Source organism: Mchenga conophoros, linkage group LG7 (assembly GCF_057382185.1).
Source record: "Mchenga conophoros isolate Kocher_MC1m ecotype Shallow Benthic linkage group LG7, M_conophoros_male_GT1.1, whole genome shotgun sequence".
Lineage (NCBI taxonomy): Eukaryota > Metazoa > Chordata > Actinopteri > Cichliformes > Cichlidae > Mchenga > Mchenga conophoros.
Window position 1 is genome coordinate 34,309,369 of NC_140532.1, and position 16,585 is coordinate 34,325,953.

Below are 16,585 nucleotides of genomic sequence, written 5' to 3' on the forward strand. Positions count from 1 at the left end.
GGTTGAGAAAATAACCAGTAAAAATTTAAATACGTTTTAATTGAAAAGGTGAAAGATGCATTGTTTTACTAATCTATATTGCCACGGCAGTTCACTAGATGAGCACGTTTTTGTATTTCTGATTATTGCTGTTTTCCTTCCTTCACCCCCAACCACTCACGGAAGATGGCCGGCCCTCCCTGAGCCTGGGTCTGGTCTCGTTCTTCCTGTAAAACTGAGTTTTTTCCTTCACACTGTTGCCAAAGCGCTTGCTCATAGGGGTCATACTATACTGATCTGCTTGTCAAATGGACATATTCCATTTATGTCAGGATATGATGAGAGGACCCAAGTGTAGGTTACAGAGGGAAAGACAAAAGATTTCAGGAAACAAGGAATGTACTAGACAGAAAAATGAATGAATATCAGGGAACAAGTGGAAACTATCAAAAGCAGGTTCAAATAATGAGGGCAGGGCAGACGATCTCAAACGGGAGAAGACAAAGATAGGACACAAAAACAAGATACGCGAGAAAAGAAAATCTCAGAGTAAAACAGGAAATAACTAAGATTAAGTGATGAAGGCCATCGGTAAAGGTGATGACAGAGACAGGGCAGCACAGCAGGCAGAAGAAAATAGTAGTTCACCACAGGAACATGATGATTTACTTAAAGAGGATGCTTGACATTAACGCTTTTTGAGCATGCTCCAATAAACCCACAAAGTATTATCAAGCTGTTTTCACTTTGGAGGTTTTTAGCCACTTTTAGCTTGTAGTTTTGGCTTTATTGCACACTTGCTGCAAAACAGTCTCAGCGTTTTCCCCCAAAACCACCTTAACACCTTAAAAGGCATGACATATCTTATCCATCGACCTGTGTGTCATTCCCTCATCTGCACGCCACTTTAAAGCAAATCAGAGTTAGGAAAACTAGACTAGCTATCAGCATAGTTCACGAATGAACTGTTTTTAACCTCATGTGATGCCTTTGTGATGTCAGACCTCACTTCGGGGGATTACTGACCATGTGTCGTTGATTAGGTCGTCATCGAAGGTAAACCTGGGTCGAGCAAAGGGAGCAGTGTGGCCATCTTTGAGATCCACATCAGCCCTGGATACTGCCTGGGTCGGTGACTTCACACTTATGTCACTCACACATCTTACTTTAAACTGAAAGAAAAACATGACCCACATATGTACGCCTTGATGAAGACCATCTGCACCCTGATCCTCACACATTACAAAGCTCCGACAGCATGAAAACGCTTTCACGTGCGCACCCATAACAGCGGGTCTGTTGTTCATTTGTCTGCCTCTAGAATGTGATTTTGAGGAGTCTCACCTGTGTGGATACAATAACCAGTGGAATGCCAATGTAAACTGGTATGTGGGAGGAGGCGGGGTCCAGGTTCTCCACAATGCTATGCCAAATGATCACACATACAACAACGGGTCAGGTGAGCAAGAGTGATTTGTACATATAATTACTGGGTGTACTATTAATGACTCGTGAAGGGTCAAACTGGTTTTAGTTCATAAGCTAACTACCACAAAGTTAACGAGGGCTACAATGGGTCAAAGTACAGGTACACTGGGATACTTTAAAAAGTGAAATTTCATCATTATATATCAGACAGTTTAACATATGGGATGTAGTTTCTAGGTTTTTAGGTAGTGCTTCAAATCTGCATTCTTTGTAATGACCTCTAGGGATGGTATGTACGAATTATTTAACAATTCTGATTCCATTATCGATATCACTTATGATTCGATTTCTCACTGGCTCTGCTTTGGGACTAACCACCATCACTAAGCAGGATATGAAAGACATTACATTCATGCAAATGTCGTCAGTATTTCCCTTCTCTATTGTGATATATGTTGGGTAGTAATTATTACACATATTACACAGAACACTGTTCTTAATAATAAGGTAGTACGTTGCTTAATCACTAATCGCTACAGCCCCATACACCAACACCTATCCCTGGGCTAATGAGAATACACATATGATCTTTCCCTTAGTATTTAGGAATGAACACAAAACCAGCAACACGAAGCAAGGATCAAAACCAGCACAAAGAGAGTTTAAAGCGATCGCTACAGTGATTCTACTTTAGAAACATGAACAGGTAGAAACGGAGGCTGCAGCCTGACTGCTCATCAGTTTGTTATCCATTGAGGTTCAGGGTCTGGCTGCAGGGCTGGGGTCAGCTTTAACGTCACTCAGGGTTCTTGGCTTAGCTTGTCTGTGCAGATGCTTGCAAAGAGTCAAACTTGTGTTAGCAGTAGAGTAGACAATTACACTCTTGTCTTCTTGTGCAATTAAAATAAAAGTAATGTTTATATGCACTCTAAAGACCGCGCCACTATTTTCCTCCGAACTGAAGTCAGTTGAGTGCAAGTTCAAGTGGAACCCACAAGTGGGATCAATAAGCAAGGAAACTAACAACTCCAAGGAATTTAACTACTGGGAACCAGTTCTCTACAGGAACTCTGTCTATCCTTCCAGTCTGTTTCCACTTTGTTCATCCAATAAAAGGGAAAAACAAGAAAAGCCCCAAAACGTATTAATCCATTTTCTTAACTGCTTACCAAGTTCAGTGTCATGGTGGGTCTGGAGCCTATCCTAACAGATGGACCGACCCATAGTCCATTGCAGAGCGCCGAACTATGCCTTCAATTGCAAAGCAATTCAGTCAATTCAGACTGGATCCTTAGGAGGGTTAATTCTGGGCCCCAGGCTTCGCATTTGATACCCCTGATCCTGGTACAGACCATTTCGTTTTTCCTCAATGGTCTGTAGAACGGTCACCAGTTGGACTCAGCTCACCTTTTACAAACATAACAAAGGTCTGTAATGACTTGTCCTATGGCTCTAACTTGACAAGAGTGGTAAACATAATTCAAAATGTACCCAGAATGGTCCTATCTTTCAGACTGACAGCGTCAAAGCAACACATTACTGTAAGTTTTAAAGTTGTTAAAGCTTTAAAGACTTTGACGTAGGTGTTTAGACATCTAGAAATCACCAAATCAGTGGTTACGTGGCCTAAATAAACCCAGAGAACTCTCCCACTGAATTCCTTTCAGGTCACTTCATGTATGTCGACTCCATCTACGGCAAGACGTTTAAAGAAGTGGCCAAACTGGTGTCTCCAATGACGCAGGTGCCGATGTCCGGCTGTCTGAGTTTTCAGTACCAGCGCAGTGAGATAGGAAACCTCTTCTCTGTTTTCACCCGGGACCAGCTGGGTCAGTACCAGGAGTTGTGGAGGGCAGGGTTGGAGAATCAAAACGACTGGACAGAAATTCCTGGAGAGTGGATACCTGTGCAGGTGGACCTGAAGGCACCCTACTCGGTACAGGTCAGTTCAAGACCTCTTATGAAGTCTTATGTGATGACTTAATGAACAAAGCAAGACCGCTACTTTTAAAGGAGGCAGCTTTTTTCTTATAAAAGCAAAAATAAATTAAGTGGTAGTTAAAGATATACTTTTGCTGCTGTGAACCTAATTTTAAAGCTGGATTCTTTTAGATAAATTCCAATGACGTATTTCTTGAGCTCAAAATTATCTTATCTTATGTGCTGTGCTCCTATTTCTGTCTTGTCTTTCCCCAAACCCCAAAACAAAAGTCTCTTCCTGTTAAAAGAGACCCCACAATCACCAGATGCTCTCTCTAACAATATACGTAATATATGTGACTTACAGTATAAAGTGCCTGGAGACAACTGTTGTTGTGGGTTTTTTACAAGATAAATAAAACTGATTGAATTTTTTTTTTTTTTTAAAGTTTGCTATTGAGGTATATAACAAAAACCTCTTTGAACTTTAGCAGACTGCCATGGTCACCCATACTTTGCACGGAAGAAAACAACTTGCCTGTAAACACTGAGCAGAAGAGAAATTGTGAACTTGCAAACCAAAAAACAGAGAACCTTTCCCTTCAAAGGGAAAGTTGCACATTTTAAAACGTGTTGGTTGCAGTGGTGAGGCCCAACTTTTATGCCTTGATATGGTCCATTGCAAATGCAGACAGCTGGAGACCTGGTTGAGCAGTCATTGCTCTTATACTTATTTGAAGACCCCTTGAAGTTCGCTGCCGGGAGCACATGTGTAGCTGGCGCATTGAAATGTTAATTCTCAGCAGACAAGTATATGCAGTCACAAAAAAGGCAGGCACATGGACATTCACAAAGCAAACCCTAGTGCTTTACTGACTTTACTTTGAAGGTGAAAGTCCTCCATTTGTAATTTGGATTGCACTTTTTCTATCCATCCATCCAAACAAAAATACATTGGAGAGCACATCTCTAGTGTCATTGGGGAAATATAAAAAACATTAATTGTGCTATCAATTGTGTTATTGTTTGACAAATGTTACATATCTTTTATGTATATTTCTCTGTCTCTATGGCCACATGCAAGAGATGATTGAGTTGGATTTCACTGAACGTCTCTGTTATTCACATAATAGTCAGGATTTTAACTTTTAAAATCTTTAATTGTTCCGTAGCTTTAGTCGTGTAGTATTAATTGAAAGTACAAGTTTCTGACAATGTAAAAAAAACAAAAACAAAAACCAATCAATGAGTGACTGTTTTAAACTGTGACTTGGATTTCTTTCCGTGTGTACGTAATATAGTCGCCAGTGTATCTACAAAGGGAGTAATACGAGTAATCTATGTTAAGGTAGTCTTAATTGATAGATTAATTGATAAACTGCTTGCGGTCTCATAGGTATACATGATGACCTATAACACAGATGTTCTGGTAGGCAGTAAACTGGGCAGGGTTAAATGCAGTGACTCTATGTTAGGTTATCTTTAACTTCTTGTGCTTCCATCATTCGTCTGACAAATGTTTTTGTTCTTTATTTGGTTTTAAAAAGTTTTTGGGGTTTGACTTAAAACTGCTACTAAACTACTACGACTACTGTGCATTAACAGGTAAATATGAACACATCTGTGTGAACACATAACGACCTACAACTTTGTTTATGTCCCTTTAGGTGGTCTTTGAAGTGGCGTTTAACAGTCCACGTGGCGGACGTGTTGCACTTGATGATATTTCCTTTTCTTCGCAGTTCTGCACCACAGACACTGGTGAGCTGCAGATAAAGCCCCTTATTCTTTCACCGCTAATGTCACCAGTAAAATAGTCAAACTTGGTCAATCTTAAGCCTCCAAATTTTAAGAATTTAAATTAATTAATATCTTAAAGCACCAAATCCAAGTAGCAGTAAAGTCATAAAGTCTTTCATATATCAAAATTTGGGAGTTTGCATGTAGATTAAGAAGATGAAAATAACCATGATTAATATAGGATTAATCCTACAGGGTCTACAGATGTTAACATGAAATCGAATACAAATGTTTAAAGGACTGAACAGGAGCCACAAAAGTGTTTATCCTACATTAACCTGCGGTTTCTGTGCATTTATTCTACAGAGCCAACTTTTGACCCCTCTATCGCCAACTGTGATTTTGAGTCTGGTTTCTGCCTCTACACCCAGGAGCAGGCGAAGGAGTCACCGTGGAGAAGAGTCTCCGTGAAGCCCAACATATTCAGGAATGGAGACCACACCACAGGAGCAGGTGGAGAAACAACATCTGACCGTGGACTTCCACTGTTTAAAGTGGACTTATTACACTTTTCTGTATTTCCTATCATATATAAAATGTGACAATACTGTTAAAAATGGCCCAAGTTTCAAATAATAGGGTAAGCTGATGTGCACGTAATTATGCATGAATCATGAAACGCATTTAGAGTCCGAGAATAACAATACAAGCAGAATAGGTCAACTGTGAGGCTGCCTCAGAGAGAAAGTCCTGATTTTTTCCACCACCAAAGAATCCTTTTTGTTAGCAAAAACATCTAGCAGACCAGTACTCGTAAAACATCTTTTATTCTACCATATCACCCAGGTTTCCTATGGGCAACACATAATTGGCTTGACCATAGAAAACCCACATAGAGGCCCCAAAGAGCAAAACTGGTATGTGCCCTGGATGGGTACACACATGTGGAAAAATGTGGGTTTGCCTTGCCTAGTTCCACGGTTTATCCACACCTACTCGCAGTGGGCCCAGATGTGCTCTACATTTCATGCCAGTACTGTGGGTTTGCCCACAGCGGCCTCATACAGGCCCCAAGAGGGCACGTTTGCTGGGTAGTTGAGTTTTCTTGAAATTTCTTTAAGTAGTCTTTGATAATAGTTCTCCAAGCTTTGTGACATCGAGGGCATTGAGAGTTTTCCTTTGGATGTTGGCTTTTGTTTCATTATCTGCAAAGATGATCCCCCATTGCTACAATAATGCTGAGGTCCTGGGAAGGCCAATCCATGGTCTATAGTGCTCTGCTCCATTGTGTGTTTTTCATTTCCCTTTCTTAAGACTGGCACTTCCACTGAAACCATTACTCATAAGTCTTAACAGAACAGTGTAGATCAAGTGAAAGGCCAGATGAATTTCTTAGGTGCCATGTCAGGTGTTTGGGGGATTTGTTTTTTGTATTTCCTAGGACATGACTTTTAGCTGTTTATCACCTGTAGATAGTTTCCTCCACTTTTCTCCACTTTTGGTCTGAAAAATATTATTGTATGCCTGTCGAGTAACAAAGTGCCAGAAGATTAAAGAGTTTAAAACTGGCAAAGTTGTTCGTTATGTTTAGACACAGCACTGGTTCATCTCAGTGTTAAGTGGCTTAAACAAAAAAAACAAACAAAATATTCCTTTTGTCAGGTACAAAGATTGGACTAAAAACTGCGTGAAAAAGCAGCCAATGGTCAAAGAAAAACTTTGAAATACCCCCAGAAAGCTGTTCAAGACCACTTTTAAAAATACAAAAAAGTCTGGCTCCTTCATAAAGAAATGAAGGCTTTTACACAGAACTGTAGCTGGTAAACCAAGTGAACCACAGAGCATTAACAGCCTGGTATTGTTCTCATTAGACGGTGGATGTGAACAAACATCAAAGCTGTGAAATTTAGGCCAGCGTTTTGGTGGTCTGTCGGCTTTTTAGACATTTCTTTGCCTTCACGTGGCGACAGCATCCATGCATGCAAACAAAGCACAGTTTTCCACTGAAAAACAGTTGAGCAGCAGATCATTACCAGGTGTGAGCGGTGATGGGAACGATCACAGCAAGCAGATTCCGAGGAAGAGAGAGTTAGCAAGAAAATAAAATGCTGTCTTCTCCCTCCAGGATCTTTCCTGTTGGCTCACTCCCGACTGGGCCCACGCTCCGGCTACGTTAGCCGCCTCATCGGTCCAACTCTAGCCGGGAACATGAAGTACTGTCTGACATTTTACTTCTCTTTGAGGGGTGAGCTGCACCCTGAAACTCGACAGATTCATATATTTTCCCTGCATGTTGGCATTTATTTGAAATGTGTGAATCTTCTGCTGGAGCTGATCTGAATGATTCACCAACCAGAAATAACTCTGGCAAATGCAGGTTTCAATCAGACGGACCAGGCTCTGGCTGTTTATCTGCTGCATGCGAACGGCAGCCAGGAGAAAATCTGGACTCAGGCAGAGAGGTCGAGGGGAATCTGGATCGCAGCGGATGTCACCTTCCAGACGTCACAGTCTGCCAAGGTCAGCTATGAGGAAGTGGGGGGAAAGCACACATGTGTGAAAGAATAAACAAGGAGTTGGATAAATATATATCCACCTCCTTGTTTATTCTTTTATATATATATATATATATAAAAGATAAGATAAGATAACCTTTATTAGTCCCACACGTGGGAAATTTGTTTTGTCACAGCAGGAAGTGGACAGTGCAAAAGTTATGACGCAAAAATTAGAATACAATAAGAATAAATACAGTACACAGCTGTACAGAATAGAATAAAATAATATACTATATACAGTAGAATAAAATAGAATAAAAATATACAATAAGATAAAAATAGAATACGAATGCTATATACAACTGAGTAAAAATACAACGATGCCAGAAAGGATTATTGCACTTAGTGTTATTGCACATGTGTGGATGTGTGTGTTTGTTCAGTTAAAGTCTTTGTTGTGGAGTCTGACAGCAGTGGGGAGGAAAGACCTGCGAAATCTCTCCGTCCCACACCGTGGGTGCCGCAGTCTCCCACTGAAGGAGCTGCTCAGTGCTGTCACAGTCTGCTGCATGGGGTGGGAGACGTTGTCCAACAGGGATGACAGCTTAGCCGCCATTCTCCTGTCACTCACCACCTCCACTGGGTCCAGAGGGCATCCTAGAACAGAGCTGGCCCTTCGGATCACCCTGTTCAGTCTCTTCCTGTCCCCAGCAGAGATGCTGCCGCCCCAGCAGACCACACCATAAAAGATAGCAGAAGCCACCACAGAGTCATAGAAGGTCTTCAGGAGTGGGCCCTCCACTCCAAACGACCTGAGTCTCCGCAGCAGGTACAGCCTGCTCTGCCCTTTCCTGTAGAGGGCGTCTGAGTTATGAGTCCAGTCCAGTCTGTTGTTCAGATGAACACCAAGGTACCTGTAGCTGTCCACAGCCTCAATGTCCATACCCTGGATGTTCAGTGGTTGCAGTGGAGGATGTTTGTGCCTGCGGAAGTCTACCACCAGCTCCTTGGTTTTACTGGCGTTGATCTGGAGGTAGTTCAGCTGGCACCAGTCCACAAAGTCTTGAGTCAGTCCTCTGTACTCCTTGTCGTCCCCATCAGTGATGAGGCCGACTATTGCAGAGTCATCAGAGAACTTCTGCAGGAAGCACTGGGTGGAATTGTGGGAGAAGTCTGCAGTGTAGATGGTGAAGAGGAACGGAGCCAGAACCGTTCCCTGTGGGGCCCCCGTACTGCAGACGACCCTGTCCGACACACAGCCCTGAGTCCTCACATACTGTGGTCGGTCGGTGAGGTAGTCCAAAATCCAGGTAGTGAGGTGATGGTCCTCTCCAGAGTTCTCCAGCTTGTCCTTCAGAACCGAGGGAAGAATAGTGTTGAAGGCACTGGAGAAATCAAAGAACATGATTCTCACAGTGCTTCCAGCGGTCTCCAGGTGAGCGAGGGAACGATGTAGGAGGTGAATGACGGCATCATCCGCTCCAATGCCAGGCTGGTAGGCAAACTGAAGTGGGTCCAGTGATGAGCTATATATATATATATATATATATATATATATATATATATATATATATGTGTGTGTGTGTGTATGTATGTGTGTCCTGGTTGACCGTTTTCCTGGAGGAAAAGAAAAAAATGGAGGGCTGAAGATTAGAAAGCAGTGAACAAGACAGGAAGGAGAGAAGAAGGAAAGAACCAATAGAAAAATGGGAAAAAGGAAAAGAAAGAAATGAAAGGAAGTGAGAATTGTAATGCACAAGCATCAGTACAAGAGGGAGAAAGAGGGAAAATGTGCAACTGACAGAACTGAAAAGAAAAAGTGGGAACAAGAAACAAGGAATTGATTCATTAATTATGATGGAAAATGGGAGTAAATACGGGGGAAGAAAGAAAAATGAACGACAGAGTAAAGACTGTGAGAAATAGATAAGAAATACACTGAGAAATGAAGACAATGCTTCAGAGAGGGAAAGATAAAAAGGAGAAATTGTTTTTTTTTTAATTTACTGCTGCTGTAGGACATCATCATCACATGTGCTGCGTGATGAAAATAAAGTCATTCAGATGGCAAGGTGCTCAAAGGATTTCTCTACACTGGCTCAGTATTTCACTCATGATTCATTCCTGTCCTAACTGACTGACTAACTGAGGCTCGCGCACACACCAGCACCAACCCAAACAAAGGGTTATGGTTAAAGTGTCTTTGGTTGGGATCGATCTTTAAATCTGTAAACACCTCGTGACTCACCGGTTTGTCCTGTGTTGTTCAGGTGGTCTTCGTGAGCACCTGCAGGAGTTTCTGGGACTGTGGCTCTGTGGCTTTGGATGACATCAGCGTGAGCCTTGGAGACTGCGAGCTGGTGGCGGGTAACAGCTACAAAAAAGCACAGAGAGAGAAAGAGATGTTTTTATTTTATAACCCTGCTTTCAAAGAAAAAACCCTACTAGCCTAAAAACTTCTTCTCTTATTCTGCATATTGATTTTCCTCTTGTAGGCCTGCTGTCGTCTCTTCTCCCTGGACGCTGTGATTTTGAAGCAGGGTTGTGTGGTTACACTCAGGACAAGAAGAGCGACGCTGCTGACTGGGAGAGGAGGCGAGGGGCCACACCGACCTCATACACCGGACCCAGAGGGGACCACACGGCGGGACTTGGTGAGTCACCTCTCCTTTTGTATAAATTGATCCTTTCAGTCATTATAAGCCCCTGACCTACACTGTGTGCTCCGCAGGATACTACCTCCACCTGGAGGCGTCGCCGATGCTGCCCGGCCAGAACGCCCGGCTGATGTCCCGCACTGTGAGAGGAACCAGGGGACGGCACTGTGTTAGCTTTTTCTACCACATGTATGGGTCGGGCACAGGCCAGCTTAACGTTCGCATCAACAAATATGGAAAGGAAGAGCTGCTGTGGCAGAGGAGCGGCGAGCAGAGCATCGCGTGGCTGAAGGCCCAAGTCGAGTACCAGTGTCACAGCCAGCATCAGGCAAGAGTGGAAATAACTTTCTCCTTAATGCAGAAAAATTTATTTTAAACAGTTTAGATGAAGATGGTGGTGGATGTTGACTGGCAAACAACTCACTTGTGGAACACGTGAGGACAGAACTGTAGAGGAGGGGCGATGATCTCAGTTTCTCTAAGAAGCCGTGCTGAGAAATGAGGATCACTTTAATGTCACTGAGATGCTTTAGTGCTTTCATTTAGCCCTCAAAAATACAAGGCCAGAATTGGCCCTGCAAAGACTCCAGTGTGGCCCACTAGACTGCTTCAGAAAAAATGAAGGAGGTTATGCATTTCTAGAATTTTAACTAAAGTAGTTAAGTAATAGATAAACAATTACATGACAGAAAAGTGACCGCTTAATAAATCCAGGACAGTCTGCGCAATGAGCTACAAGAACGTTTTCTGTAATTTTACATATTTACCATGTAGAAAAACTGAAGAACCGATGCTGTTGAAACTGCTCTTCTTTCTCTTATATTGAGATATCTCAGGGATTAAATGTGTAGTTAAACATATTTACACTGATAGAAAGATCAAAGTAGGCTCAACGTGCTAACAAAACAACTTTAAGTTACCTCTTCATTATACCACTTAAATCAATAACATGTTTCATAAGCTGTTAAGCAGCATAACAAACTAATTCCTGATGTAAAAGTGAAATGATGCGTCTTTAATTTTATTCTTTAACATTATTTTCAGTATCTGACAGGCATGAAAATAACAGCTCAGTGGTTCTGCGAGAAATTTAAAAAGGCAAAAGCAGAACATATATTTTCCTTTTGATAACAAAAGGGATTTTCTTTTGGAAAGAAAATCACCCCAGTGTGGTCTTTCTGACTCCACTGTGATGAAACTCGTCTCCACAGCTCGATGTCTTTGAGATTTGGCACAGAAGAAGATGCTTTTGTTTTTTTTACATAGCTTCAGGCTTCTTTTCAGTTCGACGGCTTTCTGAAGACTGTCATTTTGAAACCACACACAACCAGTGGTACAGAGTCATTGCCCAGGAAACAAAGTAGCCTATAGGAGACTGTGTCATGGAAACATGGGCCTCGCTTTAGTCTCGGTAAGATGAACTCAGTTCGACATCCTCTCTTGAACTATTCTGCCTTCAGCATCAGCTTTGCCCCTGTCAGCCTGCAGGTTCAGTATAATTGGTCCTGCCTGGACGCATCACTGTGCAGACTGCATGCACACGTGGGTGTGCCAGAATATACTGAGTACCTAAAATCAAGAAATTACAACGTTGAGTGAAAGACTCTCGAGGTGAATGGATCTTATCTGCAAACAAACTTTAGCACATTTGATCTCATTTATCCTCTGTTCTGGGTATTTCAACATCTCGGCTGTTTTTATTTGGCTAAATGAAAGTTTCAATAATTAAAGGATCATTTTTAAATTTCGCTCCCCTTTGCTCTCTCTTCTTTCTCCCCACCACTCCCCCACCCAGTTGAGGCAGATGACTGCTCCTTCATGAGCCAGCCTCTGTTGGACTTCCCTTCATCTTAAAAGGGATTTCTTCCTCCCCACATTCACCAAGCGCTTACTCGGTGTTGCAGGTCTCACTCTAATATTGTAAGGTCTTTATCTTACAATATAAACACATTGAGACGAGGAGCTAAAAAAAAAACAAAAAAATAAACTCATTCTCATAGGTTAGATATGAAAATATTCAGTGGAGTAGGAATTGTGATTAAAAATCTATAAAGAACATTAAAAATAGTAACAGTAAAATTCAATACTGCTGTTAATAAGACAAGAGATTAGTGCTGCAGAAAATTGTTAACCTGGTGATTTAGCTACTAAAGTAAGTACTGAAGCTTTAAACCGCCTGAGTCTATTTGTTTTATTAGCTGCAGTTCCACAGTGTAAAAGAGACTCAACAGCAGATCAGTATAAGTCTAATACATTCATGTGTCACCAAATTAATACATGCACATTCCCACAGTTTTGGCTTTATTCAGTGGTTTTAGTAACGTAGAGCTTAACCTAGCACATATAAAATGTATTCCCTCTGCAGATAATCTGAAACTTGCATAAACATGCTGTAAATAAAAGAATCAGTGAAAACGTGGTACTCCCAACCTGGCCATTTGTTCAACATAGGTTACCATGGTGATTTAGCAAAGTTAAAAAAGGGCCACTATCATGATTCAGAAAACTCTGACTTTAAGCTCAGCCTTGCTCGCTGAGCTGTTAATGTAGCACAGACCTGCATGATCGTCATCCGTGCAGGTCTGTGCTGCAGCGGTATTAGAGCTTATTTATAGGATAATTCAGTCTAACTTGGAGGTAAAAACAGAGCAGGTGACTTTAGTTAATTTGCAATTATTTATTATAATGACTCGTTCATGATTTGAATCAGAGTCAGAGTGCCTGTTATTGTCAGTGCATTGTAAAATACAGTGAAACTGAAGAGCTATTTCTGCAGGTGTTTCAAAATAAATAACACACAGCATAAAAAAAACAAACAAAAAAACATTAATAAATTATTAATAACACTAATGACACAAAAAGTATTTTTTCTTACAGAAAGTTTCTTGAATTTTGAAACATGGATGGATAGCTCTCTGTATTATTATTCTTGGGTCTTTACTTTACAATTTGAAGCACCTTGAGGCAGCTGTTGTTGTCATTTAGCACGGCATAAATAAAACTGAGGGGGGGGGGGGGTGTCCACTGCTGACCTGAACTTTCTTAATCTAAACACTTTATTTGTCCTTTTGTCCCAGATTGTGTTTGAAGCGATCAGGGGTTCTTCAATAAGGAGTGACATTGCCATTGATGATGTTATTTTGGAAGGTGGACCTTGCCCAGGTAAACAAACTGAAACATCCTACAAAAAAAGAAAACATGCAATAAAGGATTTCAGATTTGTCACAACTTCCTGCTTACTTAATTTTTTCCTTCAGAAATGGGGATCAGCACCACTGTGGGAACCTCCAATGAGATCGAGTAAAGTGCAAGGAGTGAAAACGGCGTATAATGCTTACCCCCCCCCCCCTTCCTGTTTTTTGCACATTACAGACAACTCAAAATGTTGTTGAGTCCTGACTCCTGCATGTCAGTCTCAACATGTGGACAAAGGAAACTTCTCATGTAGTTTCTCTCTTCTTGGAGCGACACATATCAGTCATTTCACAGTCAGCGTTTCTCTGCACTGTAGCAGCAGTGAGCATGTGTTTTTCTTCACATTTGTATTGCATTAGATTAATGCTCATTGCTCAAATAAAGCGAGGACGTTCTTTAACATGAGTTGCTTTTGGTTCTCTCTGTTGATGCCTGGAATTGGATACAAGAAATATTGTATTTTACTGTCACCTAGTGGGAATACAGCATAGCATACAGGGTCATTTATAAAGGAACAGTGTGAGGGAATTGAGATTCCTTCTCAGGCGATTCAACCTGCAGTCACACCTTGAACCATGTCGCCTGAATAATTCTTATGGTGGGTAAATGACTCTACGGACCTCTTCCAAGGTGACAACCACACTACAGGTTAAATACCTGAGACTCCCCATTAGCTCTGAAGTTTAGCTGCCTTCAACTTAAACCCTTAAGTCTGCAGTAAGAACCAACCTCATAAATTAAAAAAAAGAAAAAAAAAAAAAAAGAAGTTACATCAGAGGCTCCACACTTCTGTTTTTCCTACACAACCTGTTCATTAATCACCTTAACTGACAGAGGAACAGATGAATGGTTACCACAGATATTCTTATGAAGGGTCTGAAAGCAAATCAGCTAAAATCCTGTGGTCCAAACAGTGGACTTCATAGAAATGTTTTTTGGATTTAAGTGTGGCTGTTCTCATGACCATTTCCCCCAGTTTTAACCAGATTAACTGGTGATTCTACAGTGGAACATGGACATTATATTAGCACTGCCAGAATATTCCTGACTCCAGATATGCTGATGTATTCTCATACACACACCGGTCACATGCATGCGTAGGTAAGCGCCCTTACATGGATCCTGTACTTGTATGAAGTCGCCCACCTGATGTCATGGTAACAGAGGTCTGGTTCTTCGCTAATCTTGGATCGCTCCAGCTTTAAGCCTGGAATTGTCAGAGTAACCTGCGAGTAAATTAAAAATAACACAAGATGTCATGTTTACGCATCGGTAACTGTAACAAAAAAATGGAAACAAAGGGAAGATTTATCTTGTTCATACACCTCTCCAGAGCAATGTTCCCTCTAATTTTTCATGTGTCTGAGCGAACACACAAACTCCCTGAGCGGTCCCTTGGACCACTGTGAGCATCAGCAGATGTGTGCACTGTGGTCACGCCAGCATCCAAGTTACATAGTTTATTAAAATAATCAAATTACAGCATTTATGTTTGACTACTTTTAATTAACTGCTTTAGCCCACTTACAATGAAAATTTTAAACAAAAATTCTTGTTCATGACCTGTGTAGTATGTTAACACAGGAAGTAATAATAATACAGTCTGCAAAATACAGTATATAATGACCAATGTTGGGCAATTAATTATATAGTTACTTCTTCAAAAAAATTACTGAGTTTTGCAAACAGCAAAGGTTTTTGCTGCTATTTACCTAAAAATGCAGCCAAGACGTTTTTTAAATAAACATTTCAAACTATTTACAGAATAATCAGCTGTTCTGCATCAAATTTGATGCCACACAAATTATTTGTGCCACTCCAAAAAAATAATTTCTCTCCACTATGAGATAAAGGAGAACAACAGCCTGATACCTGCAGGCCTGACAACAGGAGATGTATCACTCCTGTAACACCTGTAACATTCAGCAGTCGCCTCATTGTTCTGACACACACAACAAAACTATTGACTACACTACACACTAACTACACAAGATTTCCCATAAACGTCGCAAATCTCTCACATCTCAAAACACTCCTAAAACTTCCTCCTTCCTAAACAACTGTTGCCATATCATTTTTCGATTGGTTGACATGGTACATTTTTCGACCAATAGGAAAGGGTGGGGTGTTTTGGTTTTGCTCACGGGTGGAGAGTGCTTTCGAGCGTTTTCCTTATAAAACGCTGTTTTTACCGTTTCTTCCCGCAGTAAATATAAACAACGATAGTATTCGGAAAGAAAACCAAACATTGCAGATATTTTTTTATCATAACTCTGGTTTTACGTTTGTTATTGTTTTTGATAAGATCGAGACAATGTTCCCTAGTTTTTCCATGTTAACCTGACGTGTGCACATAATGTTCACCCAATCCTGCAAGAATCCTTCCCAAAATTCCAGTTTTTTAGTCTTTTCAAAGCTGAATCGAGCCAAACATCTATGGTATCAATTTTTCCTTCTTGAGTTATCGATTCAGAAGATAGTTAGAAAACTTGACCTCTGACCTTGACTTCAAGGTCACGGAAATTCTAATTTGTCTGAGACTTTTATTAGCTGCATCTAGGGTATGAATACAAAAGCCTACATCACTTTCAAGCCAATCGGACTAACAAACCTAGATTAGCTTTAGAGTCTGATTGGGTTTCATTTTTTTCCTTTTAGAATAAAGCTAACATGTCAGTTTACTTGAAGACAGAGTGTCTGCCATCATTCATATGGTTATAATTGTGGTTTGACATGATAAACTAATCCCATAGCCTCTCTGGTGTGCTGTGAGTCTTTAGTACAAGAAACCTGAATTGTGACATTGGGTAAATAAAGACGACTGCAAAATAAAACCAATATATTCAGATTTATTTAAACCACATACGTACACTGTACATATCAATGAAAACAGACTTGTTAGCGTTTCTTTTGGTCTACATGATGCATGTCCCGTCGTTCAGGTACTTCATGGACTCCATCTGCTGCGTCATCGCCAGAACTTCGTGAAACCCGGTGCTGAGTCCTGACATGTGCTGGAAGTATGCCTCCTTCTCCACCTGCACTGACAAATTGTTCACCCCGGCTTCTTTCAAAATGGCGGTCACCTGTTGAAACCAGAATTACAGTCCACCATAAAAATCCTCAGCGCCAACAATCTAGCCTAAATGTACCTGTAAAACCTTTTCT

At 41.0% G+C, this 16,585-nt stretch overlaps 2 protein-coding genes across 2 annotated transcripts in view; one reads left to right on the forward strand and one right to left on the reverse strand.

Moving 5' to 3' along the window:
* LOC146570527 (MAM domain-containing protein 2-like) overlaps window positions 1-13,822 on the forward strand; it is a 30,448-nt gene extending 16,626 nt beyond the window's left edge. Inside the window, exons 4-15 of the mRNA XM_085279016.1 lie at window positions 1,023-1,107; window positions 1,301-1,438; window positions 3,075-3,349; window positions 4,995-5,088; window positions 5,434-5,580; window positions 7,193-7,312; window positions 7,445-7,587; window positions 9,836-9,932; window positions 10,061-10,219; window positions 10,297-10,550; window positions 13,300-13,384; window positions 13,480-13,822. Of these exons, the coding sequence (XP_085135142.1) occupies window positions 1,023-1,107; window positions 1,301-1,438; window positions 3,075-3,349; window positions 4,995-5,088; window positions 5,434-5,580; window positions 7,193-7,312; window positions 7,445-7,587; window positions 9,836-9,932; window positions 10,061-10,219; window positions 10,297-10,550; window positions 13,300-13,384; window positions 13,480-13,526 (1,644 nt within the window). The 3' untranslated portion in view covers window positions 13,527-13,822. The remainder of the gene's footprint in view (window positions 1-1,022; window positions 1,108-1,300; window positions 1,439-3,074; window positions 3,350-4,994; window positions 5,089-5,433; window positions 5,581-7,192; window positions 7,313-7,444; window positions 7,588-9,835; window positions 9,933-10,060; window positions 10,220-10,296; window positions 10,551-13,299; window positions 13,385-13,479) is intronic.
* A 2,424-nt stretch (window positions 13,823-16,246) lies between these two features.
* The window catches only part of slc30a5 (solute carrier family 30 member 5), a 21,213-nt gene continuing 20,874 nt past the window's right edge, over window positions 16,247-16,585 (reverse strand). Inside the window, exon 16 of the mRNA XM_085279015.1 lies at window positions 16,247-16,503. Within this exon, the coding sequence (XP_085135141.1) occupies window positions 16,333-16,503 (171 nt within the window). The 3' untranslated portion in view covers window positions 16,247-16,332. The remainder of the gene's footprint in view (window positions 16,504-16,585) is intronic.